Raw genomic sequence first — 24,727 nt, 5'->3', positions numbered from 1 at the left:
GCCCATCAGTGTTGCCAGAAATGAAGAGTAAATGCTCTTGGGTAAAAACATTTCACCGTTTTATAAGCTTGAGGAAACCGAAAGGGAAGGGAGGCTTGTTTTAGAACTCAACCATTCATCTCAGACAATTGCCTTTCTGTTTCGGGAACCTATCAAGCCTGACAGTCACAGAACAGTGAGGACTGTATAAACCAACAGAGAAGCAAAAGCAAACAGCATACATGCCTCTATGAAAGTATCATCCCCTAACATCTAAATATAGTCTAGGGAGACAAATGAGATGCACAAAAAGACAGTGTTTCACTGGCAGAAGCTCCTCCCCAATGCCTCCAACATTGATTCCCCGTTGTGCAGAGAAGAATTTTTAAGGTTACGACACTAGCAACCACATTGAGCTTAATGTTCCTGGAACGGAGCCTTCACTCTCTATCCTTTCATGTATATATGCACCAGATTACCATTTAAACAGAATTCTGTTTTGCTTGGGCATTAAAAGTTAAGTGAGCAATATTAATTTGGATGCTTTTTCCACATACATTATAACGGGACTTTTAAGGTTGGTAACCTGTGGCTCTTGTGTCTGTGGTCATTTCATAAACTTTATTTCATAAAATTCGTGCAATTAAGAATTGATGCTTTTGAATTATGGTGCTGGAGGAGACTCTTGAGAGTCCCATGGACTGCAAGAAGATCAAACCTATCCATTCTCAAAGAAATCAGCCCTGAGTGCTCACTAGAAGGACAGATCCTGAAGTTGAGGCTCCAGTACTTTGGCCACCTCATGAGAAGAGAAGACTCCCTAGAAAAGACTCTGATGTTGGGAAAGATGGTGGGCACAAGGAGAAGGGGACGACAGAGGATGAGATGGTTGGACAGTGTTCTCAAAGCTACTAACATGAGTTTGGCCAAACTGCGGGAGGCAGTGGAGGATAGGGGTGCCTGGTGTGCTCTGGTCCATGGGATCATGAAGAGTCGGAACGACTGAACGACTGAACAACAACAACAACAAATGGGTCTGAAGAATATTTCCACTATTGATGTTACTCTTCATTTTTATGTGACCGTTTACTTATTTATTACCTCATTCTCTTCCAGTGTGCCCAGTGCAAATGCCAGTGGCTATGGTGGCTCGTTTTCTAGAAGTAATGTATTTAGCACTAACTCTGAAAGTGCATGCTCAATTCTGAGCAAACTAAGCCCCCTAGAGCAAAATATACATCAGTAGGCTTAGTTTAGTCAGAATCGAGTATACCTTTGCTTCCAGAGTTAATGCTAAATACATTACTTCTGGTGAATGAGCCACCATGGCTGCTAGAGGCCTCTGAAAATTCTGTGTCCCGGGCTTTTTAGACTTGACAACCCATGTACTATCTGAAAGCAAAGGGGGGCCTTGGTTGCCAGATGTGAAATATATTATTACCGTATTGGCCTGAATATAAGCCTCACTTTTTTCCCAAATTCCAACCATGAAAAGTTAAAGTGTGGCTTATATTCACGACCTTACGGTATGCAGCCAGGAGTTCAGCAAAGTGGCGCCTGCCCTGTGCATAGTCCCCCGTCATCTCTCCCAAGGTCGGGAAGGGGAAAGGCTACCAGCAATGCAGAGTGGCTCCCCCCCCATGTAGCCAGGAGCAGCGAGGAATGGAGCGGCTTATATCCAGGTTTTTTTTTTTCTTTCCCCCCCTCCAATTTTAAAGGTGTGGCTTATATTCAGGCCAATACGGTATTTTCAGCTCTCCTACCCCAGTATATTGGCTGCACCTACAAAAGTCTAGCCAGGTTCCAGAACCTGACTGGAAAGGGAGCCTGCAATGTGCAAGCAAGGCTGGAGAATGTCATGTGCCAAATCTTACCTCATCCTCCAGCTAGTAACACACAAGTCATCTCAGAGGCCTTTGCAGAGACACAGAGGCATCAGGGGTGACCTGTTATTGGTGCAAAAACAGCATGTGGTTCTCTTACATGGTGTTCAGCCAAATCAGTGGTGTCGGAAGTAAGCCCCGCCCCCCAAGAGATGAGAGGTCACTTTTTAGAAAATGGGAGGGGGGGAGTACAGCATGTGGCTCTCATGGCCCCTGCAATTCTTCCCTATGTCAGCTTGTGTGTGTCAGGCTGTGCGCTGTTAGGCTCTTTGCAGTCACCCTTCTTCCCCATGGCAAACGAAAGGCTTGTCTGCCGAGTAGGAAGCAGCAGTGCATAGCAACTGAGACTCCTAATATGACACAGGAAGGCAGGCAAGGGGGCCGGGGAAACCCAAGTTTGGTCATTCCTGACCTAGTCAGTAGAACTATGTATGCAAACATGGTAAAGCAAAAGCTCAGGATAAATGCAGGTGGCCATGATGACCACAAGCTATCATTTTATTTTTAAAAAGACTGCTATTCGTTTCGACTTTTTAAAAGCTGAAATTTTCTCAGGCAAACGGGTTTTAATATTGTATGGCTGATACAGCTGCAGTGAGGAGCAGCCAAACGAGGTTGCTAAAATAATTAGTTGCAGACTTCTGGAGGGACTAGTTAACTGTAATCTAATTGTTCATTCCAGTAGAACAAGCAGTCATTTATGGTTCCATACCAAAGGACGTACAACTAACAAACAAGCTATTGTATTAGGTGGAACAACCACAGAATTGAATGGAATGTTTTCTATTCATATGGGTCTAATTTTCAGGCAGATAAACTTACTGCAAGTTGTTTTCCAAGATCTCAAACTCCATATGAATATCAGCCATACGTGAAGAAAGGAAACTGAACAAATTATATTAAGTAGCATTATGCATAGGATTCCCACCCCCTGCATTGACTAAGGGATAAACTGTTGGTAGCTGCATGCCAGCTGTGGGTGGGGTCAGTGTTGCTTGTGGGTAGGGCCCCCTTAACTCTTTCTGCCCCCCTTCTGTATATCTCTCTGCCCAAGACAGCTATCAACTATCAGAAAACTGACAGATTCATTTCTGCTCTCCCTTCCTCCCTGCCAGTTTTTCCTCTCCCACCCTCTTCCTCCTCTCCTTCACTTCTCTGTAAGTTTCCATATTTACAAGCAACTACCATTTAAAGTTCCAACCTAGCAGTTTGAAAGTGCAAGTAGGTAAATAAGTACCGCTCTGGCAGGAAGGTAAACGGTGTTTCCGTGCGCTGCTCTGGTTCGCCAGAAGTGGCTTAGTCATGCTGGCCACATGACCCGGAAGCTGTACGCTGGCTCCCTCGGCCAGTAAAGCTAGATGAGCACCTCAACCCCAGAGTCGACCACGACTGGACCTAATGGTCAGGGATCCCTTTACCTTTACCTTTACCATTTAAAGTAACAGTAGCTTTTATTAGAGCAAACCTAAATCTTCAAGAAACAGTAACTGGTTTAAATATAGCAGACCCTCCAAGTGTCCCTATTTTCTAAGGACATCCCTGATTTAAACAAGCCATCTCGGTTTTTTATTTGATCCTGGAATGTCCCACTTTTCTTTAGGATGTCCCTGTTTTCATTGGATAAATGTTGGAGGGTATGGAGTTATCTGACCCCCGAGTCAACTGAAGACAATCCTGTATAGGGAAGTTTTTTAAAAAAACAAACAAACAAAACTTAATGCTTTTATATATGTTGTGAGCTGCTCAGAGTGGCTGGGGCAACGCAGTAGGATGTGTGGGTTATAAACAGTAAAATTATGATTATGGAATGGGATGTTCCTATTTTCATTGAAGAAATGTTGGAGGGTTTGGTATAATATTTACCTTATTCTACCCTTTAAAGAACAACTTGTTACTTTTATTTACTTACCCCTATTGTGAACCTGGCTTGTTTTATGCCAAACTGAAAGTACCACCGCTACTATGTAGATTTAAGGCTCTAGTAAACAGCAGACATAGTAAAGATACATGGTGGCAGCTGTAAGAAGGATTTGACAAATAAATACAATGGTGGGAGTAAACCAGGAACTCTTCCGCACACTTGGTAAATCAGCAGTAGTAAATAGAAGCTGGTTCTCCATATGCCTTGAATGGTAAAAGTAGCTGAAAACTGGAAAAACTTACAGGTATTTTAAACGTGTCTACTGACATCTGGTTCTCAGAGTCCATTGATGGTCGACGGACGTTTGTCGATGAGTAGCTTATGGGGTAGGACTGGGCAGGGCGGCGGAAGGTCATCTCTGCAGAAGCAATAGGTGGCTTTGGAGAATTCTTGTGATAGCGATGGATGAAGTAGGAAGAAAGGAGTACTGAAATAATGAAGGATAGCAGGACTCCTCCTGCAATCACAGTTTTGCACATGTAATCACACAATGGCTCTGTGGATAAAGAATAATTTTGTCATGGCCCTTGCCACAATTTTTTTCTTTCCACGCCAATTAACAATCACATTTAAAGCATCTCTATTGAAAGCAAGTATTAGGAGAAAACAACTTGGGAAGTAGAGGAACACCTACATCAGCTACCTAACGTCCTCTCAAATGTTAAAGCAGCTTTTACTGTTGCTAAAAAGCTGCTATACTTGCTCCCTAAAATCAGCAGGCTGCATTGATCAGTGTTGCCAAATCAAGCCAACTGTGTAGCTTGAGATACTTCCTTCTGTCTTTAGTTCTTTTCAGACCCCTCTCACTTAATCTTTAATTTTCTTCAATCTCCCTTTTGATCAAGAGTTAATTAAAGGATAATGTCAGCCATTAAATGGGAAAAAAAGTCCTTGGAAAATTAAAAGCGCTTGCTCTTTCTTCATTTCCATCTCTATTTAAAAATTATAATCTAAACATCACAATAATTATCTCCATATTGTATTACTACTACTACTACTACCATAGTGCAATCAGTGTACATGGCCACAGGGAATTTCCCATCTCCTGGAAGCTGATTTTATTACCAAATGAGTTGCAGCCAGCATCTTATGAGTGCTTGCCATTGACTAAGCTTTGAGGCAAGGAAGCTCACAACACGATTGCCCCCACCTCATGCATACATACATACATATCCTTTATTCGACCAATAGTCAGAAAGAAAGAAAAAAACATTTCTCAATACAAAATTATAGAACTAAAAAAAAAAAAAAAAAAATCAGAGGGATACACAATTAAAATAGGACAGCACTAGTAAACCTCATACAGATAACCCACATTGAGACATTCGATTTTGCGCTTCCAACACTTGAGCGCCAGGAAGAGGAATTTAGCCACAGATAAGGCTATTTTCCCAGTGGGCTTATTCAGCAGATATGCTACCTGCCTTTCTCTTAATCGAGAGCTAAATTGAGATAAATATGGGGCTATGCGATATTGCCTTAAATCGTTATAAAAGGGACAACTCAGTAGAATGTGTTCTGTGGATTCTACCTCTCCTAAAGCACAATGGCACGTTCTCTGATCATATGGAATTCCTCTAAATCTTCCCCTCAAAACCGCCGAGTCAAGAACGTTCAGTCTGACCGCAGTGAGAAGTCTGCAGTATTCCACATAGTGGATATCTGCCAGGTAACGGGCTGGTGCAGCCCGATACACCTGCTCCCCCAGAAACATCCCAGGTTTCACGCGGGCTATGTCCTTGTGTCTGGCGATATCCCCCAACCTGTGAGCGATCATCGCTTTAGCATGTCTATACGTCATGGACTCTATATAAAGGGAGGACAGTCCGCACTTCTGCACTTCCTCCACCACCTCCCCTTCCCATGGTGATTTAAAATTATCCCTCAGTATCGGAGGAGCCAAACCCACCAGTCTAAAGCGTAACTTGAGCCATAGCCATAATTTCGCTTTCAGGGCCACATACCTAAAGGCTTGGCAGCCGGTCTCTAGTCGCATGACTGCACCCGCAACGGAAGGGGGGATCCTGAGAATGGCCCTGAGGAATTGCGATTGGATATATTCCAATCTTACAAAGTCTCTATGTGAACCCAAAGCAATGCCCACCAGTAGTAGTGGAAGGACTTTCATTTGGAAGAGTCTCAGGGCAACTTCCACTGTTTGTGCCTGTTTCTTGGCATACAGGGATCTAATCAGCAAGGCTGCTTTAGATGCATTTGTGGCTATGTATTCTCTGTGTGCCAGGAAAGACCTGTTTGATCGTACTACCTGGCCCAGGTATTTGAAGCAGCTAACCTGTTCTAGAGGAATACCATTAATCGACCACGAATGGAGTTTCGGTCGAGCAGCAAAGACCATTATTTTGGTCTTGGCATAATTAAGTTGGAGCTCGTGTCGGATCTCGTATTCATGAAGTGCTCGAAGCATCCTCCTCAGCCCAATGGGGGGGATAGCTAAAAGGACGGCATCGTCTGCATACTGGAGGACATTCAAAGCTCGACCTGCTAGTTTTGGGGGATGGAAAGCAGCATTGGCCATATGAGCCACTAGCGAGTTAATATAAAAATTGAACAGGGCAGGGGCAAGCAAACAGCCCTGTCTTACCCCCCTAGTGGTGGCAACCGGATTGGAAACTAACCCATTATCATCTAACCTAATTCTCAAGAATTCTCATGCAATGTGCGCTGCTTTACAGTATAGTCAGGGAGATGCTTTTGGGTGTTGTGGAGAGTACATATCCCAGCTGTAAGTTATAGGCACGAGGAATTCAGAATCTGCAACGAGCACACAGTGACCTGAGGGCAGTCAGTAAGGAGATGGTGGCAGTTATATGTGGAAGTTTATTTCCATTAGAGAATACATGAGGATGATCACTCATTTCAATGTGCTCCTACATCAAAATCTCATTGCGTATTGAATGTTTCCTTGGCAGGAAGAAATACACAATCCTTCAGTTTCCATAGGTGGCCGTGTCCTGTATGCACCCTTCCATCCCATATACATGTGTATGAGAGAGAGGGAGAGCACACACAGAGAATTTTTTATCTATCCAAGATGAAAGTGTTGGAGCATTCAATAGCACAAGTGTAAAGTCAGTAAATAAACTTCAGACTTACCTCTGATATCATCTTTCTCGCAGTAACAGCTAATTCCTGGAAAGCAGTGACAAACTCCATGTCCTGCCTTGATTCCCAGTCCATTCAGGCCTTTCTGGTGGCCACCAACAATGTTGGTCCCTAAATTAAACACGAATGTGAGCATGCACCATTCCACAGACAGAGCTCAATATATCATGTCGGTATGTTCTGCGGGTTTATTCTGTTGAGCATTGGAAATTCCGTTTGTAAAAACAGGAGAAACAAATCTGGGCGCAAAAACTGGCACCTGTCTTTGGGGCTTAGCTCTAAGAAGCAATCACATGAGACCTTGTTTTGTGTGGCTATTATGATGATTATCAGTTGCTGCCACAAAACAGCCTGCCTTAAAATATTACAGTAGAGACAAACGTGAAATGGAATTCACAATGGTGTATAGATTTGCTTTATGTGCAAAAGCAGCTACATCACTGCTAGCTTTACTTTACTGAAAATAGTCTTCGAAGCTATAATCCTGCCCACTGTGCCATGACTGAGTCCTAGCAAATCAATGGATCAATCTATGCACAGAATATGTTGCCAGACCTGGAGTGAGGGGGGGGGGTGTTTGAGAGAGAAGGGGGGAGCTGCGGTGTCCTAGGTGGCAAGGTGAGAGGGGTGGCAATCTGCATCCTACCCTGGTGACAGCACAGCAGCAGGAACCACACTGCAAAGGACACTTTGAAGCACTGAGCACAGGGGTGGTGATCTGCTCATTTCTCTCTTCCCCACCATTGATTGCCAGGGGAGAGACAAGGCTGGCATTTGCAAGTGGAGCGTCTCTGCTTTGCTACCCTTGCTTGCAAAACATAGCTTTCTTTCTCCCCTCTCCACAAGCTGGTGGAACGGGAGAGGCAGACAGCACTTGGAAATGGGCATCACTTCTCTTGCAGCAATAGGTAGAACGGACTTGTTCCCCAAGTGCCATTGTGGTGGCTGTGGTTGGGTGCTCAAGAACAGATTCAAATAAAATACAAGGCAGGTTGATGCTACAGCATAGCAAAAGAGGATAGGGAAACAAGCATGGATAGGAGGAGGTGATTTGGAAGCAATGGAGAATGGCCAGTCTTCATCAATAAGGGCATCTTCCAGAATACAACTCCCATGAGCTCCCCCTAGTGTAGCTAACAGTCAGGGGGGGGGAATGGAAGTTGTAGTCCAACACAACTGGAAGGGTTTGGGAAGACCACTGGGAGGTGTGATAGTGAAAGCAGGACATGACAATAATGGAAAAATTATTGGGAAGAATGGACTATCCATTAGCTTTTGCCTGTCTAACATCTACCGGTACATGTATTCCTTTAATGAGCTCTAATGATGAATTGTTGCTTTCAAGGGAAAATGTAGGGTATACTTGCTTACTGGAGGTGGGGGTAAAAAGCAATGTTTTGCCAATGCATGCATGCATGTGTGACGAGAAAGAAACAGTCTGGTTTTGGAATGTAGCAGTAAGTGGGACAAAGGTCTGAGTTTTGCAGCTGACAGGAAAAACTGGATGGGTGGTCCAAGTGGATGCTGTTTGCTTTGGGGAAAACTGATTGTATTTTATAAATGAACGTTTTCTCTCCATGCTTGTCTGCTACCCCATGTTCAGTGTGTATACTTGTAAATAAACAGATGTCCCAAAAAATGCCTTGTGTTTCCAGTGCTCTCTCCTCATAAAAAAATGAACCTTGCAGCAGTTTCCAGTGGAAGTCGCTACCGCAGAGGGATGTGGGGAACCATATGTTTAAACAGAAGATTTTTCATCAAGGCTTGGCAAACCAGTCAGTGCCAGCTGATGATGAGAATCCATTAAGAAGTGCACAGGCATTTCCGAATATGAGAAGCATAGTATTTTGCTTACAATACCACAGTGCTGAGTCTGCTTCCTACTATCGCAGATTGTGCAAGGTCAAGCTGCCACTAGAACAATGAACCCCACTTTAATTTGTGGTCTGGGTATCAAGAGATAATGTATGATGTGATAGGTGTACCTGTCACGCACATGCATGCACCTATGTCTTCTGAGACTCAACATGCCAGGTCAGTATCTGAATGGGTGAATAGCTGGGAACCCTTACGGCCCATTGCCACTGAGTTTAACCAAGGGAATCAAATGTAGGACTGCAGCATAAGAATGCTACCCTGAGCATACTTAGCTACATACATAGGTAACTAAGAAATACACACACATTAAATTTGGACTTCAGCCCAGTATAGTGCACAGGCAGAGGATAATGGGAGAACCAGGAAAATAATATCCCTTTTCACTTCTTGGAAGAATCAGTTTAGCCTTTTTTCCTATTATATTTCCTCATCTTAAATGGCAATAAAGATACTTAACAACTTTTGCAGAGTGCTCAGAGACACTCTGGCTCAAGGCACTCAACAAAAGTGCTAAGTATAACTACATTATATAACCCTTTAACTGAACATTAAACTATCCAGACAGGATGTATGCTATTATTGAATATAACCACTCAACCCAGTAACTATGGAACTAGAACTCATGCTGCAGTTTAGCTGCAACATCAGAGCCTAATCTGAGAATTATCACATTTAAATAAAATAGAAACCAGTACCTTCAAGACATAACCTTTCTTTAAAAAATATATTTTGAATCTATGTTGTGTTTTTAATTCCAGTTCATTTTTTTGAGATAGCCACCCTGAAACTCTGGGCATCTTCAGTAGCCACTAATGCAGAGTGGCTGTGGTTGGACAAAAATAAAACAACCAGCAGAGAAAGACCAAGTAGAAAATCTCTTGTTACGTTCCTAGAGTAGTTCTTTGGGTCATGGCTATTTTTAAAAAACAATAAAATAAAATACAGAATAAGCACATTCTAATATTTATACAGGTATCCTGCATAAATCACTCTGAATGCAAAAAGTAACACAGAGTTATGTGCCTTAAAAGAAACTTTTTGGCCCTGGTTCACATTTAAGATAAAGCAACAGCTTGACCCAGAAGTAGGAAAGCAAAACTCAGTAGAAAAGAAAATTGAGAGGCGTCAATTCCATACTTGTGCAATCTTGAGGGCATATTTTTTTATCTCTGCTCTCAACAGCGTCACAGATAGCATCCGGGCAGGTCTTGATGCTTGGACTGCAGGTGGAATAGTTTGTTGTTATTCCTAAGAACAAGAAACAAAGGAAGGAACTTAGCATGTTGTGGCCCCAGCATCTTTATACAGCAAGATGAACTACTGAAAAATCACCCTGTAATTATATTTATTTTTCAGCTTGGGCAACTTTCTGCCTCTGAGAGCTCTTTCTACACCTCTTCCATAGCTGTCAACTTTCCCCTTTTCTTCTGATGAATCCTATTCAGAATAAGGGAATTTCCCTTAAAAAAAGGGGGGAAAGTTGACAGCTATGCTTTTCAAATAAGTTGATTAGGACTTTGCTAAATTTTAGCAGCAAACATTTACAGGGCAAATTGGTTCCTTCAGGCCTTGGAACACCCCCTGAAGAAGCACATAGTACACACACACACACACACACACACACACATATATTGGTGGTTTATCACAGCCACTGTTCAAGACGGAACCAAACTGATCCTAATATAAGTTGTCTCCATGGCAATTTACTATATTGGTCTGAAGGAATTCACCTTTAAATACATATGCTGCCACTCCAAACAAAGCTATTTTATCGGTGACATATTTATACTGATTATGTAATAGATGACATAGTTTGTCAGTGCTATTCTTCATTCCTGCACAAAATCTCATACAAAAGTGTTTGTCTAAGAGAAGGGTGAGAGGAATGGAGAACGTATTAAACTTTTTATAGGTTGCAATCACGGTATCTGATTTCCCGGTATCTTTAAGTATAGCACTTCTCTAAAACACAAACACAAACACACACACACACACACACACACACACACACACACACAGCAGTAAAGGCTGCTCAAGGAATAAAACGATCAAATAATATTAATATGTTTGCAACTCAAACCCTGAATGTCCTCAATATCCAACTGAGGTTCCCAGTGACAGAATTGCCCCTGCTCTTCAATGCTCTCTTCAGATCCGCCCTACTCTAGATTCCCATTCAATTGCTGAGTGTCTGGGCATACCTTTACCACTTCCCTGTCTCCATTGGCATTTTCCCATTAGCGCTCCAAGTCCACCACACTCTTCACATTCCGATCGGGTCTTGCTCATCGAACAGGAGTCTGGGCAACCATCATCGGTATGTATAGCTATAAAGAAGAGGAGGAGAAGGGCTATACCATCACCAGAAAATTCTGTAAGAGTCTACCCAGTGCTTACAAAATGCAAAGAGCATATTCTTTCCTTTGAATTCAAAGGATTTCATCCAACAACACAGTTCTGTGTTGCTGTCCAGAGTGAGAGAAGGGAGGCTCCCTGGGGCATATATCTCACATGCAAGGGCTGCTGCATAAAAAAGGCCTGAATAACCAAATATTTTGCATATTCAAGTATTGGAGGCTTTGCATATTCAGAGCTCATCTCACTGCAAAGACCAAAGCCCAGAGACAACTTACGTGATCCATCAAGGACAATGGTAACATGGGTGAGAGCTTCCTTCCTGCTCTGCTCTTCTTTAGCTAGTACAGTGTACTGGATTTCTTTACAGTCAGGTCTCTGTAGCACAGCAGAATCATTCACGTAGAGGGTCCCATACTGGTCTTCAGGGCCCTGAGCGATCTCCACAGCATAGCAGCTGACATTGGGGGTCTGTAAGCTATAGGTGACGTTGACGCCATAAAACCTCATGCAGTTGTCAATGCAGATTTTTCCTATCTGGGCTCAAAGAAAAAAGAAACCATCACCAAAAATTCCACCAGTAACAAAAATACTGAAGCAGCACTAATGGTGGCCTCATGCGTGTTATCAACAGTTAATGTCATAGACAAGCAACAATATATTCAGAAATGCTAATGCTCTGCAACTCTGGACACAATTTCACACATTGTGGGGATCTGATGACAACTGGATTGGTATGAATACTAGTTTGCAGGCGAAACAATAATTTTCTTGCTCATGTGGTTGGGGAACCACATTTAAATATGTGGAGAAGCACCTACACAGGGCTTCCATATTTAAAGCCATAATCCTATCCACACTTGTGTGCCAATAAATCCCTTGCATTCCGCAGGGCTTACTTCCAAGCAGACTTGCATAGGACTGGGCTGTAAGCATGGTTTTCTATGGCCCTCCATTGCTTTCCTCCTCTCAAACCCATCAAACCATGGTGGAATTGCTTTGTGGTGTGCTCTTTCACACATACGCAAACACTGCAACCGAGTAGGTGGGGCCAACTGAATGGGATTTTCCTGATTGGCAACCTGACACTAGCCAACATTCAACAATTAAAACACTTAACAGATTTATTGTGGCATAAGCTTTCACGGACTAAGACACACTGAGTGATCTCCCTGGTAGATAGGTCACACACATGCACACACAGAGATGAGTGCACAAGATAACACTGCAAACAGCAGATCCCCAAAGCCATGAATTTCACACAGTACAGAAGGCATGTGACATTTCAATGCAAAGTTAACAGTAAATGCTATTTTATGTACATTTGACCTTTGCACAGATGGTCCATGTTCCTCTATATATAATGGCCTTTGGGGCTCATTGTTTACAGAACCCATCTCTCTCTTTTCATGTACACACATACACCCCAAGGATAACTCTGCACACATCTGATGAACTGAGCTCAATTAGTGCCCCAATATGTTTTGTTCTACAACCAGACAAGAAAACGCAAATTTAAAAAGATACAGCATCTCATTTCATTTGTATGTATCTCTATCCTCAACTGCAATCCAAATGGAAAGCATGTGTACTGTGAGATTCACAGCAACTTTCCCTCCTTATGGATAGCGCCTCCTTTTTGAAGCCGGGGGGGGGGGGGTTAAATCCTATTTTTGATGTGGGACAGGCTGCTGCCAGGCCATGTTCATGCTTCTTCATTCATTCACTTGACTGTCAAAATGGAGAAATGGCATCAGCCCAAAGGTTAATTACTTCTTCATACTCTCATATTCTCCTTGGGGCAAAAGGCCATTTTGCCTTTGTGTTAGTTCTTCCTGCACTTCCCCCTGTGCTAGCTAATCATTCAAGATTATGCCTAATACTTCAAGAATGTGGAGTGCCACCCTCTAGGCAGTGAGCTTCTTGAATCAAATTCCCTGCTGCAGATCTTAAAATTGACATCCAAATCGAGAGGAAGGAGGGGAGATACACTATGCCCCAAATCATATGCACACTGGGTTATGTACCAACTGGATATGGTGAAGGTACAAGCTTGCCTCCATCCCTCCTGGGGCAAGAACCAAACTAACTGGGGCTGCACATGACTGGGCATTTGCATGGGGCATTTGGTTTAGGTGAGATGATACCTGCACAGCAGAGAGAGCAAGATTGCTAGCTATTTCCCCCCTTAGAATGCAGTAGCAATTATTACCTACAATTGACACCCTTCAAACTGAATGAAGACGGGATGGTGCTGAGACTAAATGACACTTCTTAAGGAAGTGTAAGCTCAAGATCCCAAGTATTTTGATTATTTCCTCTCTTCCTGAAAATTTGCATTAGAAAGTTTCCACAGGACAGAACAGTAAATAAGTTGATGCCTTTATCAACTGATAACAGCAAGCCAGTCTGAAGAAAGCCTGAAGCACAAATATATGGAATGCATCTGTAATGTATATTCAATCTACAAGACTCGGGAAGAGGCATTCCAAGTATATTTTTATATGCTGCTCAAAAATGGGGAAGAAACATTGTTAAGCTAATTATAGGGGTGAAGAGGAATGTTTAGTTTGGTTAATCCATTCAGACTCACTTTTAAAACCTCATTTATTTAGTTATTTCATTCATAATTTTCTTTAAATATTATTTAGTTTTCATCTCCCATTGCCTTCAATAGGATACCCAGTTTCTGTTTTGCTGCTTTTGCAACTTTTGAGGTTCCCCTCCCCTCTATCCAATTAGCATTAAACTTTCAGAAATTCTCCTCCAAGGGATCCTATCTGAAATTTTAGACAGAAAAGAATAAGGGAACCAATTTTATAGACAAGAAAAAGGCAAAGCCCAACCGTGATCTAAACTAACTGTAAATAGAACTAACTTTGCAAATCAACTAAAGACACTCATAGAAGCAGCAAAAGCACAACAGGTGCAATCAGAACTCCAAGTCTGCCGTGTTGGGTAGGTTAGGATACAACATACCTGTGACCTTCACTGTTGAGGGGAAAACAGACCCCTGCCAGCTGAAGTCACATAGGAAGTAATGGGCTGGGCCCAATCTGGGGAAATCAACCCTACACTAGGTGCCTAAGAGGAGTAAAAGATTGCTAAGCCACTAGCCAATATGACACCTGTGTCTATAAGCTAACTCTTGTAGGTCTTTTGCTTTGGAGATCACAACCACACAGGTTGCCTGGCATCAACCATAGGAGGTACGCATGATATGCGCTCAGCTACTCCAGACATGCTCTGCTTCTTCCCCCATGCTGCAGGGGGAGAATTATGCTCTGTTGCCATACCAGCAACCACCTCCAGGGTCCTGGGTGGCCATCAGTGCCACCAGGGAGAGACTGGTGGTCCACTATCCAATGCTGAAGGCCATCAATCTAGCTATGGTTAGGATGTGAGCTGTGGTGTCATCACCACTACTGATGTGCCTGCTCACCTCCACCTGCCAAACCTGAGAGGGATGTCCCCTGGGGGAGCGAGGGGTATTTGGTCTACCTGTCATTGCTGCATGCTGCTGTGACTGTGTGGGCTTCCATGGCTCCATGGTTGCAATAAATCTCTCCTCCACATGACTCTCTATGTGTTGTCATGGTTTCTTGATTTGTAGGGGAGCATCTGGGGGCTGTGACTGCTGTGCGTTTGAGGGGTACCAGCGTGCGCACATGCATTTGTTTAGTGTTGCACCAGGGTGTGCTTGTTATGTGTATGTGTTGGTGACTGTGTGTGTTTTGGGTGGGTGGTATGTCAGGATTTGGTGTCATCGGTGGAAATTCTATAGGTACCATGGCTGTGTCTCTGTGTCCGCTGCCAGGCACGGGTGTTTTCTGCTTGCCACAGCGTCTTTCAGCCACTGCCAAGTGGATTTTGGATGTAGAAGTTTTTGTGTTGACAAATTACCAGCAGCCATTAACCATTCTGAACCCATGAAGCTTAAATTGCTCTGCAACTATGTGGGTGCCACTTGCTCACCCAGTCTCCCCCAATTCACACACTTGCACAGGCTGTGGGTGCTATCCAACATTAGTCTACTTAGAGTACGATTTACCGAGATCATGTAACTTTTAATTAATGTATTTCTCTAAAATATAAACTACTGTACAAATCACTTCACCAGGAGAGACTGGTCCCTTCTTCCTCTCCCAGTGGCCATTAAAAACCAACTGCCCTGTGAGCAGGAGAGGAAGCAGCAGCAAATTGTCGTAAGTGCCACCTCTTTAAATAGCCTATTTTTACTGCCTTAATCATATGTTACTGTTTTTATCAATCTAACGCACACCACTCTAGGAGCCTTGTCAAGAGATGAGTGAGATGAAAATACTTTGAGTAAACACAAGGGAATGGGGAGAGGTAGGGGTAATACAGTGTGAAATGGATTGAAAATGCTTCAAGGAACTGCAAGGGGTAACTGAGTGGGAACTGTTTTTGCAAAAGACAAAGAACAAACCAACCAAAAGACGGACCTGCAAATATTCACTAACGGAGGAGAAAATCTGCACGGGCAAAAACAAAACAAAACAAAAACCCAAGCATTTCTCTCCCTCTTTTATAAACTTCCACAATTCCCTCTCCCCTTAGCACTATGATTGGAAGGTTCTATGCAAAAAAAGACCAACTAGAATGTTGAACACTTTGGTTTCAATGTGTTTGAGCTGAAGATCGTACAGTCTCCTGACACCCAGCTCTCTCTGAAACTTCCATCTGGCCTATTCTGACTCATAAGGGGTGGGGGATGAAAGCTAAAATAGTTTTGAGTGACTAACAAGATTAATTATACCATGCTTGAAATAATTTTGGGACTCGTGCATTCGTTTCTTTAATAAAAAACTAATTGAAACAAAGGGGCCCTTCATTTCATCTTGCCCATTCATTAAAAAATGAATGTACACTTAGCTAGTGTTCTAGATCTACTGAAAGACGAACAACATATAGCGGGGTAAATATGTAGGAAATGAAGTAGTAGTATGATCTAGCACAGGGTAGGCTGATGGGTGGAACATGCCCAGCAGTGGAAGTCAGCAGGGAGGGTTCCCTAGCGCTTAACCCAGCTGCCATCACTGCAAGACTCTCACATGAGGTGCTCTGAATTTTTGATAATTTCTAAACAACTGGATTTTTTTTTTTAAAAAAAGATCAAAATCCCTAATATGAACATTTTCATACCTTTTGAGTGGCCCTGAAATTGCCTACTAAGATGTCACTTTTCAAGACTCCCTAGAATGTCTATTGAACAACCCTACACACCCAAGGTTTGACACACTACAATATTCAACCTAGAGGTTGGTCACCGGAGGGACTGGTTTCTATAACCCTAGAAGTGCAGCAGTGGACAGACTAGAAAACAAGGAAGAATCCCTACACCTTGCACCATCATAGCCGAGAAGCTCTATGAGAAGAAAGAGGAACAGGGTAGCCGTTGAGACATCTTCCTTCTGGAATGAAACTCCCCAGAAATGGCAGGGGACTCTTTGTGCCCTCTTTCCAACCTGAGAGGAAGCACTCCTTGGCAAAATATGCCCTCCCTTGGCACAAGAAATTATACTTTTTTTAATAATAAAAAAGTTGGAAAGACAACAAAGGACATAATCAACCTCTGAAGGATATTCATTTATATAAACGTTTTCCGGCACGAGCCAACTGTAAATTCCAAGTTGAATTTCCAAATGGAAAAAAAGAGTACACAATCCTTACTTGTGAAAAGTTGGCAGCATTTCTGTTCACTGTGAACTGATATGTCACATTTGAAAACTGGATGCTGATTGGAAGAATGGTGACATTGAAGTGGAGCATCAGGGATTTGTTAGGCCCCTGGTATTCTGTGTCGTTCACAATAACGTCCACCTGGTGGGAGCTGCTTTCAGTAACTGAAATGCTCTTGCCTAACACCAGTCCTGCAGAAACAGAAGACTGGACTCATTAAGTTCGCAATACACAAACACTTCAGGGATATTCTCTCGTGGAAAGGAAAAGGTGGTCAAGAGAGACATCCAGTGGACACAGAAAGCAGGGCAAAGATGGCTGGTTTGGCATGCAGGAGTGAAAAAGGCACCCTAAGAGCAGATTGTAAAATCAGAGTGTCATCGAATTGGAAGGGGCCACAAGGATCGTTTAACCCACTGCAATGCAGGAATCTTTTGCCCAAAGTGGGGCTGAAACCCACAACTTTGAGATTAAGAGTCTCAAACTCTACAAAGTAGAGCTCATGGCGAAAATTGGGCACAGGCATAATGGTGTGCAGAGCTCTGTTCTATAAGACAAATCAAAACCCCCCACTAAGCATGTGCATCGGGGAGAAACAGAAGAAACAATCTTATTTGGAACAGTTACATGACCCAACATTGGCTCTTCAGCCCTCTTTAAATCATACTTGTCACAGAGGTGTGTCTGGCACCTTCAGAATGGAGTTTTCATCAGACATACCTCTTTACTCTGGCCTTGGTCTTGGACACTTGAGATATATATTTTAGGACCTACCATATTCTCTTGATTGTAATTAGTTTAAACTGCTTTTAATACAGCAGAACCTCTGGTTACGTTACCTTTGGGTAATGTAACTTTCGGCTTGCAAACTCAGCAAACCCGGAAGTGTATACTTCCAGGTTTCACCGCATGTGCAGAAGCACTACAGCATGCTGTGCGCAGAAGCGGCACCTCTAGATGTGGACTTTTCGGGGTGCGTATGGATCCCCAGAACGAATGAAGTTCATATCCGGAGGGTCCACTGTATTGTATTTTAAAGTAACAACAACCTGCAGGAGAATGCAGGTGAAAGGCTCATTTTTGATCTGATAAACCATGGCTTGTTGGACCAAGACTGTTATGTCTGAACCAAAACAGTTATTATGCTTTCATTTAAAGGAAACAGTATTACTATTCATTGCACAGATTGGAATATAATCTGACCATATGCATTTGCACAACAGTGGCAATTAAAAGCTCTTGGTTTCTTGTCACCATATAAATATTGAAAAGGCCAGTTAATTCCATCTCATAAAATTTGAAAATGGTCCAAACCATTATGAACTTTAAAATTGTTAACTGGTTTATTTTAGGACACAAATCTATATCTTTAGCCCACTAACGCAACTGGGAATTATGCCAACAAATGAACTGAACTGAAGGTGCAGAACCTGAACCGTTGAACTGTGAGCACAATGGCATTCCATAGTTGGTTAGGATTTTCAAGCATACCTGGCAAGTTCCCATGGTTGGCCATGAACTTGCGTTTGCGTATTCTTGCCTTCCATAGTAAAGGCAGTTTATTGTAAGGGATTATTATTATTATTATTATTATTATTATTATTATTATTATTATTATTATTTTATTTGTACCCCGCCCATCTGGCTAGGTCCCCCCAAGCCACTCTGGGCAGCTTCGAACAAATATTAAAATACATTAAAATGTCACAGATTAAAAACTTCCCTAAACAGGGCTGCCTTCAGGTATTTTCTGAATGTCAAGTAGTTGCTTATCTCTTTTAACTCTGATGGGAGGGCGTTCCACAGGACGGGTGCCAGAACCGAGAAGGCCCTCTGCCTGGTTCCCTGTAAGGGATTTAGTTAATAAAAGGCAAACTTGGTTTCTTTGAATGTCTCAAAACTGAAACACTTTTCCATGGCAAAATCCACAAGAGAGGGCCATGTCTGTTGCTGATGTATATCTCAACATAGACAAATAGTTACAGTGCAGTCCTCAAACAGGTCCTAGTTTGTTGACAAGCATAGGAGATTATACTTCCACCAATGGTGATTAGTCAGGTCCGTTATCTGTGAAAGGGATAATGTGGAACACTCCACATGTTCTGGACTATGACTCCCATAATTCCTGGCCATTGGCCATTCTGGCTGAATCTGATGGGACTTTTAGTTCAGAATGTCTGGAGGTTACCAGGTTGTCTACCCTGATTTATGACTATTCTATACTGCCCCTACTGGCTGAAAGGATTATTGCTACAGCATCACAATTACTGTATCTCTTTAGCACTCGCCACTGGAACACACTGCATTATTATCTCATGACATTCCCTGCCCTCCCAGAAGTCTGATACTATTACTTATTATCTCGCATCTCCAGCTTATGATTCAAAAGCTGGATAAGGCAGCAAAATGCAGAACTAGTTCTTTGTAAGCATACTACTCCTTTGGGAATAATAATCCACATAAACTTACTGTACTCGTGTCGTGTTCCCCTCACTTGGCTGCCATTTCGGTTGAACAAGATCTCATGGAAGTTGTGCTCCACTTGAAATGTCTCCTTGATCCATGGATCAGATGTACTTATGGTGCCAGTGTACTTCTTCCTGCTACTCTCTATAGGGAAAATAGGGGTGGTGTCTGCATCATAGACAGTTAACTCTGCAATGACGGTGCCCTTTAAAAGAGAATAGGTGGGGGGAAATTGCTTGCAGTCACAATATATTATTTTTGGCTTGGCACTTAAGCATTATCCTAGGATGAAAAATATAATGTAAAGTGATTCAATACGCAACAGATTTGCAATTTCATGATAATTATCCCATTAGAAAAGATCATGTTTTTAGCAGGTACTAGAAAGAGTACAGTAAAGGTGTCTGCTTGATCTCAATAAGCAGGAATCTGGATTACTGGTTTTAGACTCAGACATGATTCCTCAAACAACATTGCATGCGTGATTAAGCTTGCTGGTGAATAGTTAGCATATAGGTTTCCATTCAGCACTCAGAATATACAGTCGTCCTTCAATTTTAACTCTCCAGAGCCAGCTGAGGTGGATAAAATGGGGGGAAATGCTTCTGGCCTGTTGGTGGCAGCAAATATCCAAAAACGGTAAATCCCTCTTATGAAAAATCTAGCAGTCAAAGAAATAAGCTGTCCAGGAAAGAAACAGGCCTATGATTTAAAATTTATGGTTCTCATGATAAATCTGTTAGAACTTTTTAACAAAAATATGATATTGTATTAAAGGGAGCTCCAACACAATGGCACTTTGGAGTGTTTAAGATTGAAATGGGGTGGGATAGGAGAGGGGACACTCCTAAAATCCTCCCCCATTGTCCTATATAAAAGGGTTTCAGATTTCTTCATTTATTTAGGACTGGGGCAAGCTACTAGCTCTGACCCTGACTGCTTTATTTATTTAAGAAAACCTACTGCCATAGCATCCTGAACACCCCAAATTTCATCTGACTGCTTTATTGCATTACAGCTGGGGGAGAGGAAATGTAGTGCAGGAAGGAGAGTCTTTAAAACTTATGATGTACATTCACTTGACTATAGACTAGCAGGCTAGTTCCCTCTGTCTCCTTCCATTTTCCATTGATATTTCAGCTGACGCCTCCAATATTCAATGGCTCAACTGCCCTCAAACACAGATTTAATTGAGAAGATTCACACACACTGCCTGGACTTCCAATTGCTTTAGACATTTCCACAACCCCAGGGCAGACAATTATGCTGCTAACAGAAAACATTGGAGAAATCCAGGATTTTAACAAAGCTGTAATTGGTGGCAGCATCTTCCTCCTCAACCACCAAACAAAAGGCAGCAGGGAGGACAAGATCTCATGTAATTTCCATTCCATGTAATGTGACCCTGGAAGTTCCCTCTCCAGACAATGAGATGAGTTACTCTACCATTTTCTTATCTCAATGACCTCAATGTTCTGTATGTCCTAGAAGCTCACAGGGTCCTTTTGAACATTTATTTTCTATTGGTTTACAACATGGGTAGGCAAACTAAGGCCCAGGGGCCGTATCTGGCCCAATCGCCTTCTAAATCCGGCCCAAGCGCGGTCCAGGAATCAGGGTGTTCTTACATGAGTAGAATGTGTGGTTTTATTTAAACTGCATCTCTGGGTTATTTGTGGGGCATAGGAATTCATTCATTGCCCCCCCCCAATATAGTCCGGCCCCCCACAAGGTCTGAGGGACAGTGGACCAGCCCCCTGCTGAAAACGTCTGCTGACCCCTGGTTTACAACCTTATATGCTTCTGTATGTTTTCGAGGTCCTATAAGTGTTTAAACAGCATTACATTGCGACTCATTGGTATTTGACAACCCAAATTTGCTACTAGAGGGAATTAATGATTAACATCATATTCTGGGAGAACGTTTTGTATTCATGGGTCGCTTTTGGAAGTGCTCCCATGAACACCCTCAAGAAGAAATGTTTGACTGAAAATTTATCCATGTAACTCTTGGGATAGACAGGAAAGATCCATGTTTCCTACCAGGTCCTACTACAGGAAAACGTTACATGGAAAGCAACTCTACATTTCCACATGTACGTACTCAAAAGAGCCCTTCAAAACATGCAAAAATCGTGGGAGGAAGTGGAAAGGTTGCAAAGGACTCTTAAATCACCAACAAGTCACATTACATCATCATGGAGCGTTACCTTTTTCCTGCTGAACTCCACAACTGCATCTGCTGTGTTCGTGTCATTAGGCAAGAAGGGGGGCATGTCATCTTCATCAAAGACAGCTACAAGAAATGGCACCTCCTTGGAAGTTTCCCTGGAACCTTCTGTCACAGTACATTTGGCAATCAGCTCATACTTCTCTCGCTCCTCTCGATCCAGAGGCTGTGCCACGCTGATACTGGCCGTGTCCATGTTGTAAAGAAATGGCACACCGTTATCTAGAACACAGCAAAAATACCGTCTCATTCCATCACTAACAAAGCAGGAGCTCTTTGCGATACAACCTGGGGGGGGGGAGGGGTAAAGGATTCTATGCCAGAAGTAGACAATTCACAATCAGCAAATACCCAAACTGCAACTCAAAGTCAAATCCAGTCAATTTGCATGAATGTGTTATTTACACCATTCTTCAATCTTAGAACTCTTTATAGAGTTCTGGAAATCGTGCTGGATATAAAAGACTGGAACTAGGGGTTGAAAGGATTTCCCCATATTCTATACCTTTATTGGATCTCTGGTTTGCTCTGTCTGGCATTTCATTCCTACTCATATCATTAGGGAAGACCCACCCACCTCCGGGTGATATAGACACACCACACCCACTGCCTAGTCTGCCTTTGCCACACTAGCAAATGAACTATTAATGGATAAACTGTGGCTCATGACAAAACTTTCAAAGGGTGTTGCTTTTTTCTGTTAAAGTAAGGGATGGTTATTGTTTCTAATGTTTCAATATTCTATTTTATATATATTTAACCTTATGCTTATATATCTTTAATGATGGCGTAATGTTTTTAGCTATGACCTTGTTACCCACTTTGAATATTTTTCAGTGGAAAAGCAAGGGCGAGGGGAATGCCTGCACCCTGTATCAAAGCAGGCACGTTAAATCTTGCAACAGAGTGAAATGACGCAGATGAAACTTCAGGGAGCAAGAGAAAGCTGCAAGGAGATTTACAAGGCAGGTTCAGGTAGTTTTTGAGGCAGAGGACTGCTCCTCCTTAGTGGTGGTGCTGAAGGACAGCAGAGAGCAGGTCAAACATTCGCAGCCAAGGCAAGCCACTACTGTACTGCAGGAAGTGCCTTTGTCCTGTTGCTAGAGTCACTGCTTTGAGTCTTACAGGACTTCAGTCTTACAGGAAAGAAAATGTGGAAAGGTTCATTATTCTATTTATCTATTTAAAATGCTTCTTTACCTGGCTTTCCCAGATGGTTAAGGCAGCTCAAAATGTAAATTACATCAAAATCAAGATGAAGGGGGAAACTACAGGTGAAACTCAAAAAAATAGAATATCGTGGAAAAGTTCATTTATGTAAGCAATTGTTTTCATTAGCTACGGGAGTTTAATATATGAGATAGACTCATGGCATGCAAAGCGAGATATGTCAAGCCTTTATTTGTTATAATTGTGATGATTATGGCGTACAGCTGATGAAAACCCCAAAGTTGAGTGAAATGACATATCTTTCCACGATATTCTAATTTGAGTGAAATGATATAACCTTTCCACGATATTCTAATTCTAATTTTTCGAGTTTCACCTGTAGCATTGGTTTGGCTTGGATTTTTAAAATTTGAATCACTGCAAGCCCTTTCCAGAATCCCTTAAACACTTCAGCAAATACCCAGCCACATAAATGTTCCAAGACTTTTGCCGCAATGGTGGGGATGTGAAAATTCTCTTTCAGGACCATTATAATGTGTTAGCCAGAATTCCCATTGATAATTCTTCTTAATATGCAATTTCAACCATCAATGATACAGTGTTTAACTTAATGCTTTTCTGAAAATAGTGAAACATTCCTAATGAAACAATGAAGGCCATGAAATCTGTTGCTTAAGTTTTTTTAATTTATGGAATTTGCTGAACCATTGCACATATGGGGGGGGGATGGTATAGCTTCTATACCTAAACCAAGTTTCCAAATGTTTTGACCAAGTATTTTCATATGTGGCTTCTACCTATGTAGGTGCTCTTGTCCCTTCCAATGCAAACTTTTGCCCAGCTTCCAATACCTCCTCCAGAGGCTCATGGGAGCCATATTTGGAAGCGTGTTCTAAAGCTGTGCAGAAAACCCAATGAAATAAGGATTTGCAAAGGCAAACAGGGTCCCCACTGCCCACTGGACAAGCAGTTGCTTTACCTGCTATCACCTCATAGGAAATGCTTGCATTCTGGCACTGGTTTTGCAGAGGATATGACTGGAGCTGATGAAATATCCCTGGTGGTTTGTTCTCCTTGATGTGAAAAGAAAGGTCCATATTGGCAAAACACAACTGGCTTGGCATCCCATAACTGCAAGCTGGCATGGTGGAATTGATAACAGAAAGCTTCACCAATACTTTGGTATAAGATTCATGGCATTCCTTCCCTTGGAAAGGTAGGGGTGAGACGAAAACTTGGAGGATCAGCTTTGATACCGATGATGAAATTCCTGGAACTATCAGGGAGGAGACAAGAGAAACGGGGAAGATTACAAAGAACCCTCATTTTAGCAATTCACCATCATCTATGGTTCTATACCCACCTAGACAAAGCACCCCAAACAGCTGCCCACCATGTAGCTCTCAGTGTTCCAGCTGAGATCACAGAATCACAGGATGGTAGAGTTGGAAGGGATCCTGAGGGGCATCTAGTTCAACCCCCTGCAGCGCAGGACTCTTTTGACCAATGTGGGACTCGAATCCATGACCCTGAAATTAAGAGCCTCGTGCTCTACTGTTGGAGCTATTTGGCCTCTACTTCCCCCAAGTGCCACTGAATCACATTGCCCTGATGGGAGGGAAGACCTTTCAAAGGGTTTTCAGGAACTCCCCCCCCCTTTGCAGTCTGTCTTTGTTCTTTTATTAGGGTTTTAATATTTCCATGTATACTGCTTTCTAAGACTGGCCCGAAGAACAACGTAGGAAAAAAAAACAATCTTAAATAAAGAATTGTAATTTTCTGTTAACCACAACAAACACTAATTAAATCTCTTGTTTGTTCTTGTTCCTCTTTCTGTACAGTTCATTCAGCGCTAGGATTTTGGGTTTACAAGTAAGCTAAACATAACCTTAGAGTGCAGGGAGTTATTATTTCACTAATCTGTCAGCCGTTCCAAGAATCAATTAGAACATTTCATCCAAGTGTTATCTCCTTTGAGTGAGTGGCTTGAACCAAAGTAGCAGAGAAGGACACATGAGA

General features: G+C 42.4%; 1 protein-coding gene across 2 annotated transcripts in view; it reads right to left on the bottom strand.

Annotated features, from left to right (window-relative positions):
- The window catches only part of RET (ret proto-oncogene), a 90,660-nt gene that overhangs the window by 22,445 nt on the left and 43,488 nt on the right, over positions 1-24,727 (bottom strand). For both annotated transcript variants that reach the window (XM_033148739.1, XM_033148740.1), the window contains 9 exons: positions 23,688-23,984; positions 21,519-21,760; positions 19,312-19,513; positions 16,834-17,033; positions 11,418-11,676; positions 10,986-11,111; positions 9,922-10,032; positions 6,898-7,017; positions 4,026-4,279 (listed from right to left, as the gene is read on the bottom strand). In XM_033148739.1, the coding sequence (XP_033004630.1) occupies positions 4,026-4,279; positions 6,898-7,017; positions 9,922-10,032; positions 10,986-11,111; positions 11,418-11,676; positions 16,834-17,033; positions 19,312-19,513; positions 21,519-21,760; positions 23,688-23,984 (1,811 nt within the window). The remainder of the gene's footprint in view (positions 1-4,025; positions 4,280-6,897; positions 7,018-9,921; positions 10,033-10,985; positions 11,112-11,417; positions 11,677-16,833; positions 17,034-19,311; positions 19,514-21,518; positions 21,761-23,687; positions 23,985-24,727) is intronic.

The sequence above is a fragment of the Lacerta agilis genome, chromosome 5 (assembly GCF_009819535.1).
Source record: "Lacerta agilis isolate rLacAgi1 chromosome 5, rLacAgi1.pri, whole genome shotgun sequence".
NCBI classification, from domain to species: domain Eukaryota; kingdom Metazoa; phylum Chordata; class Lepidosauria; order Squamata; family Lacertidae; genus Lacerta; species Lacerta agilis.
Note: the sequence above shows the minus strand (reverse complement) of the source record. Positions and strands in the feature narration are given on the sequence as shown.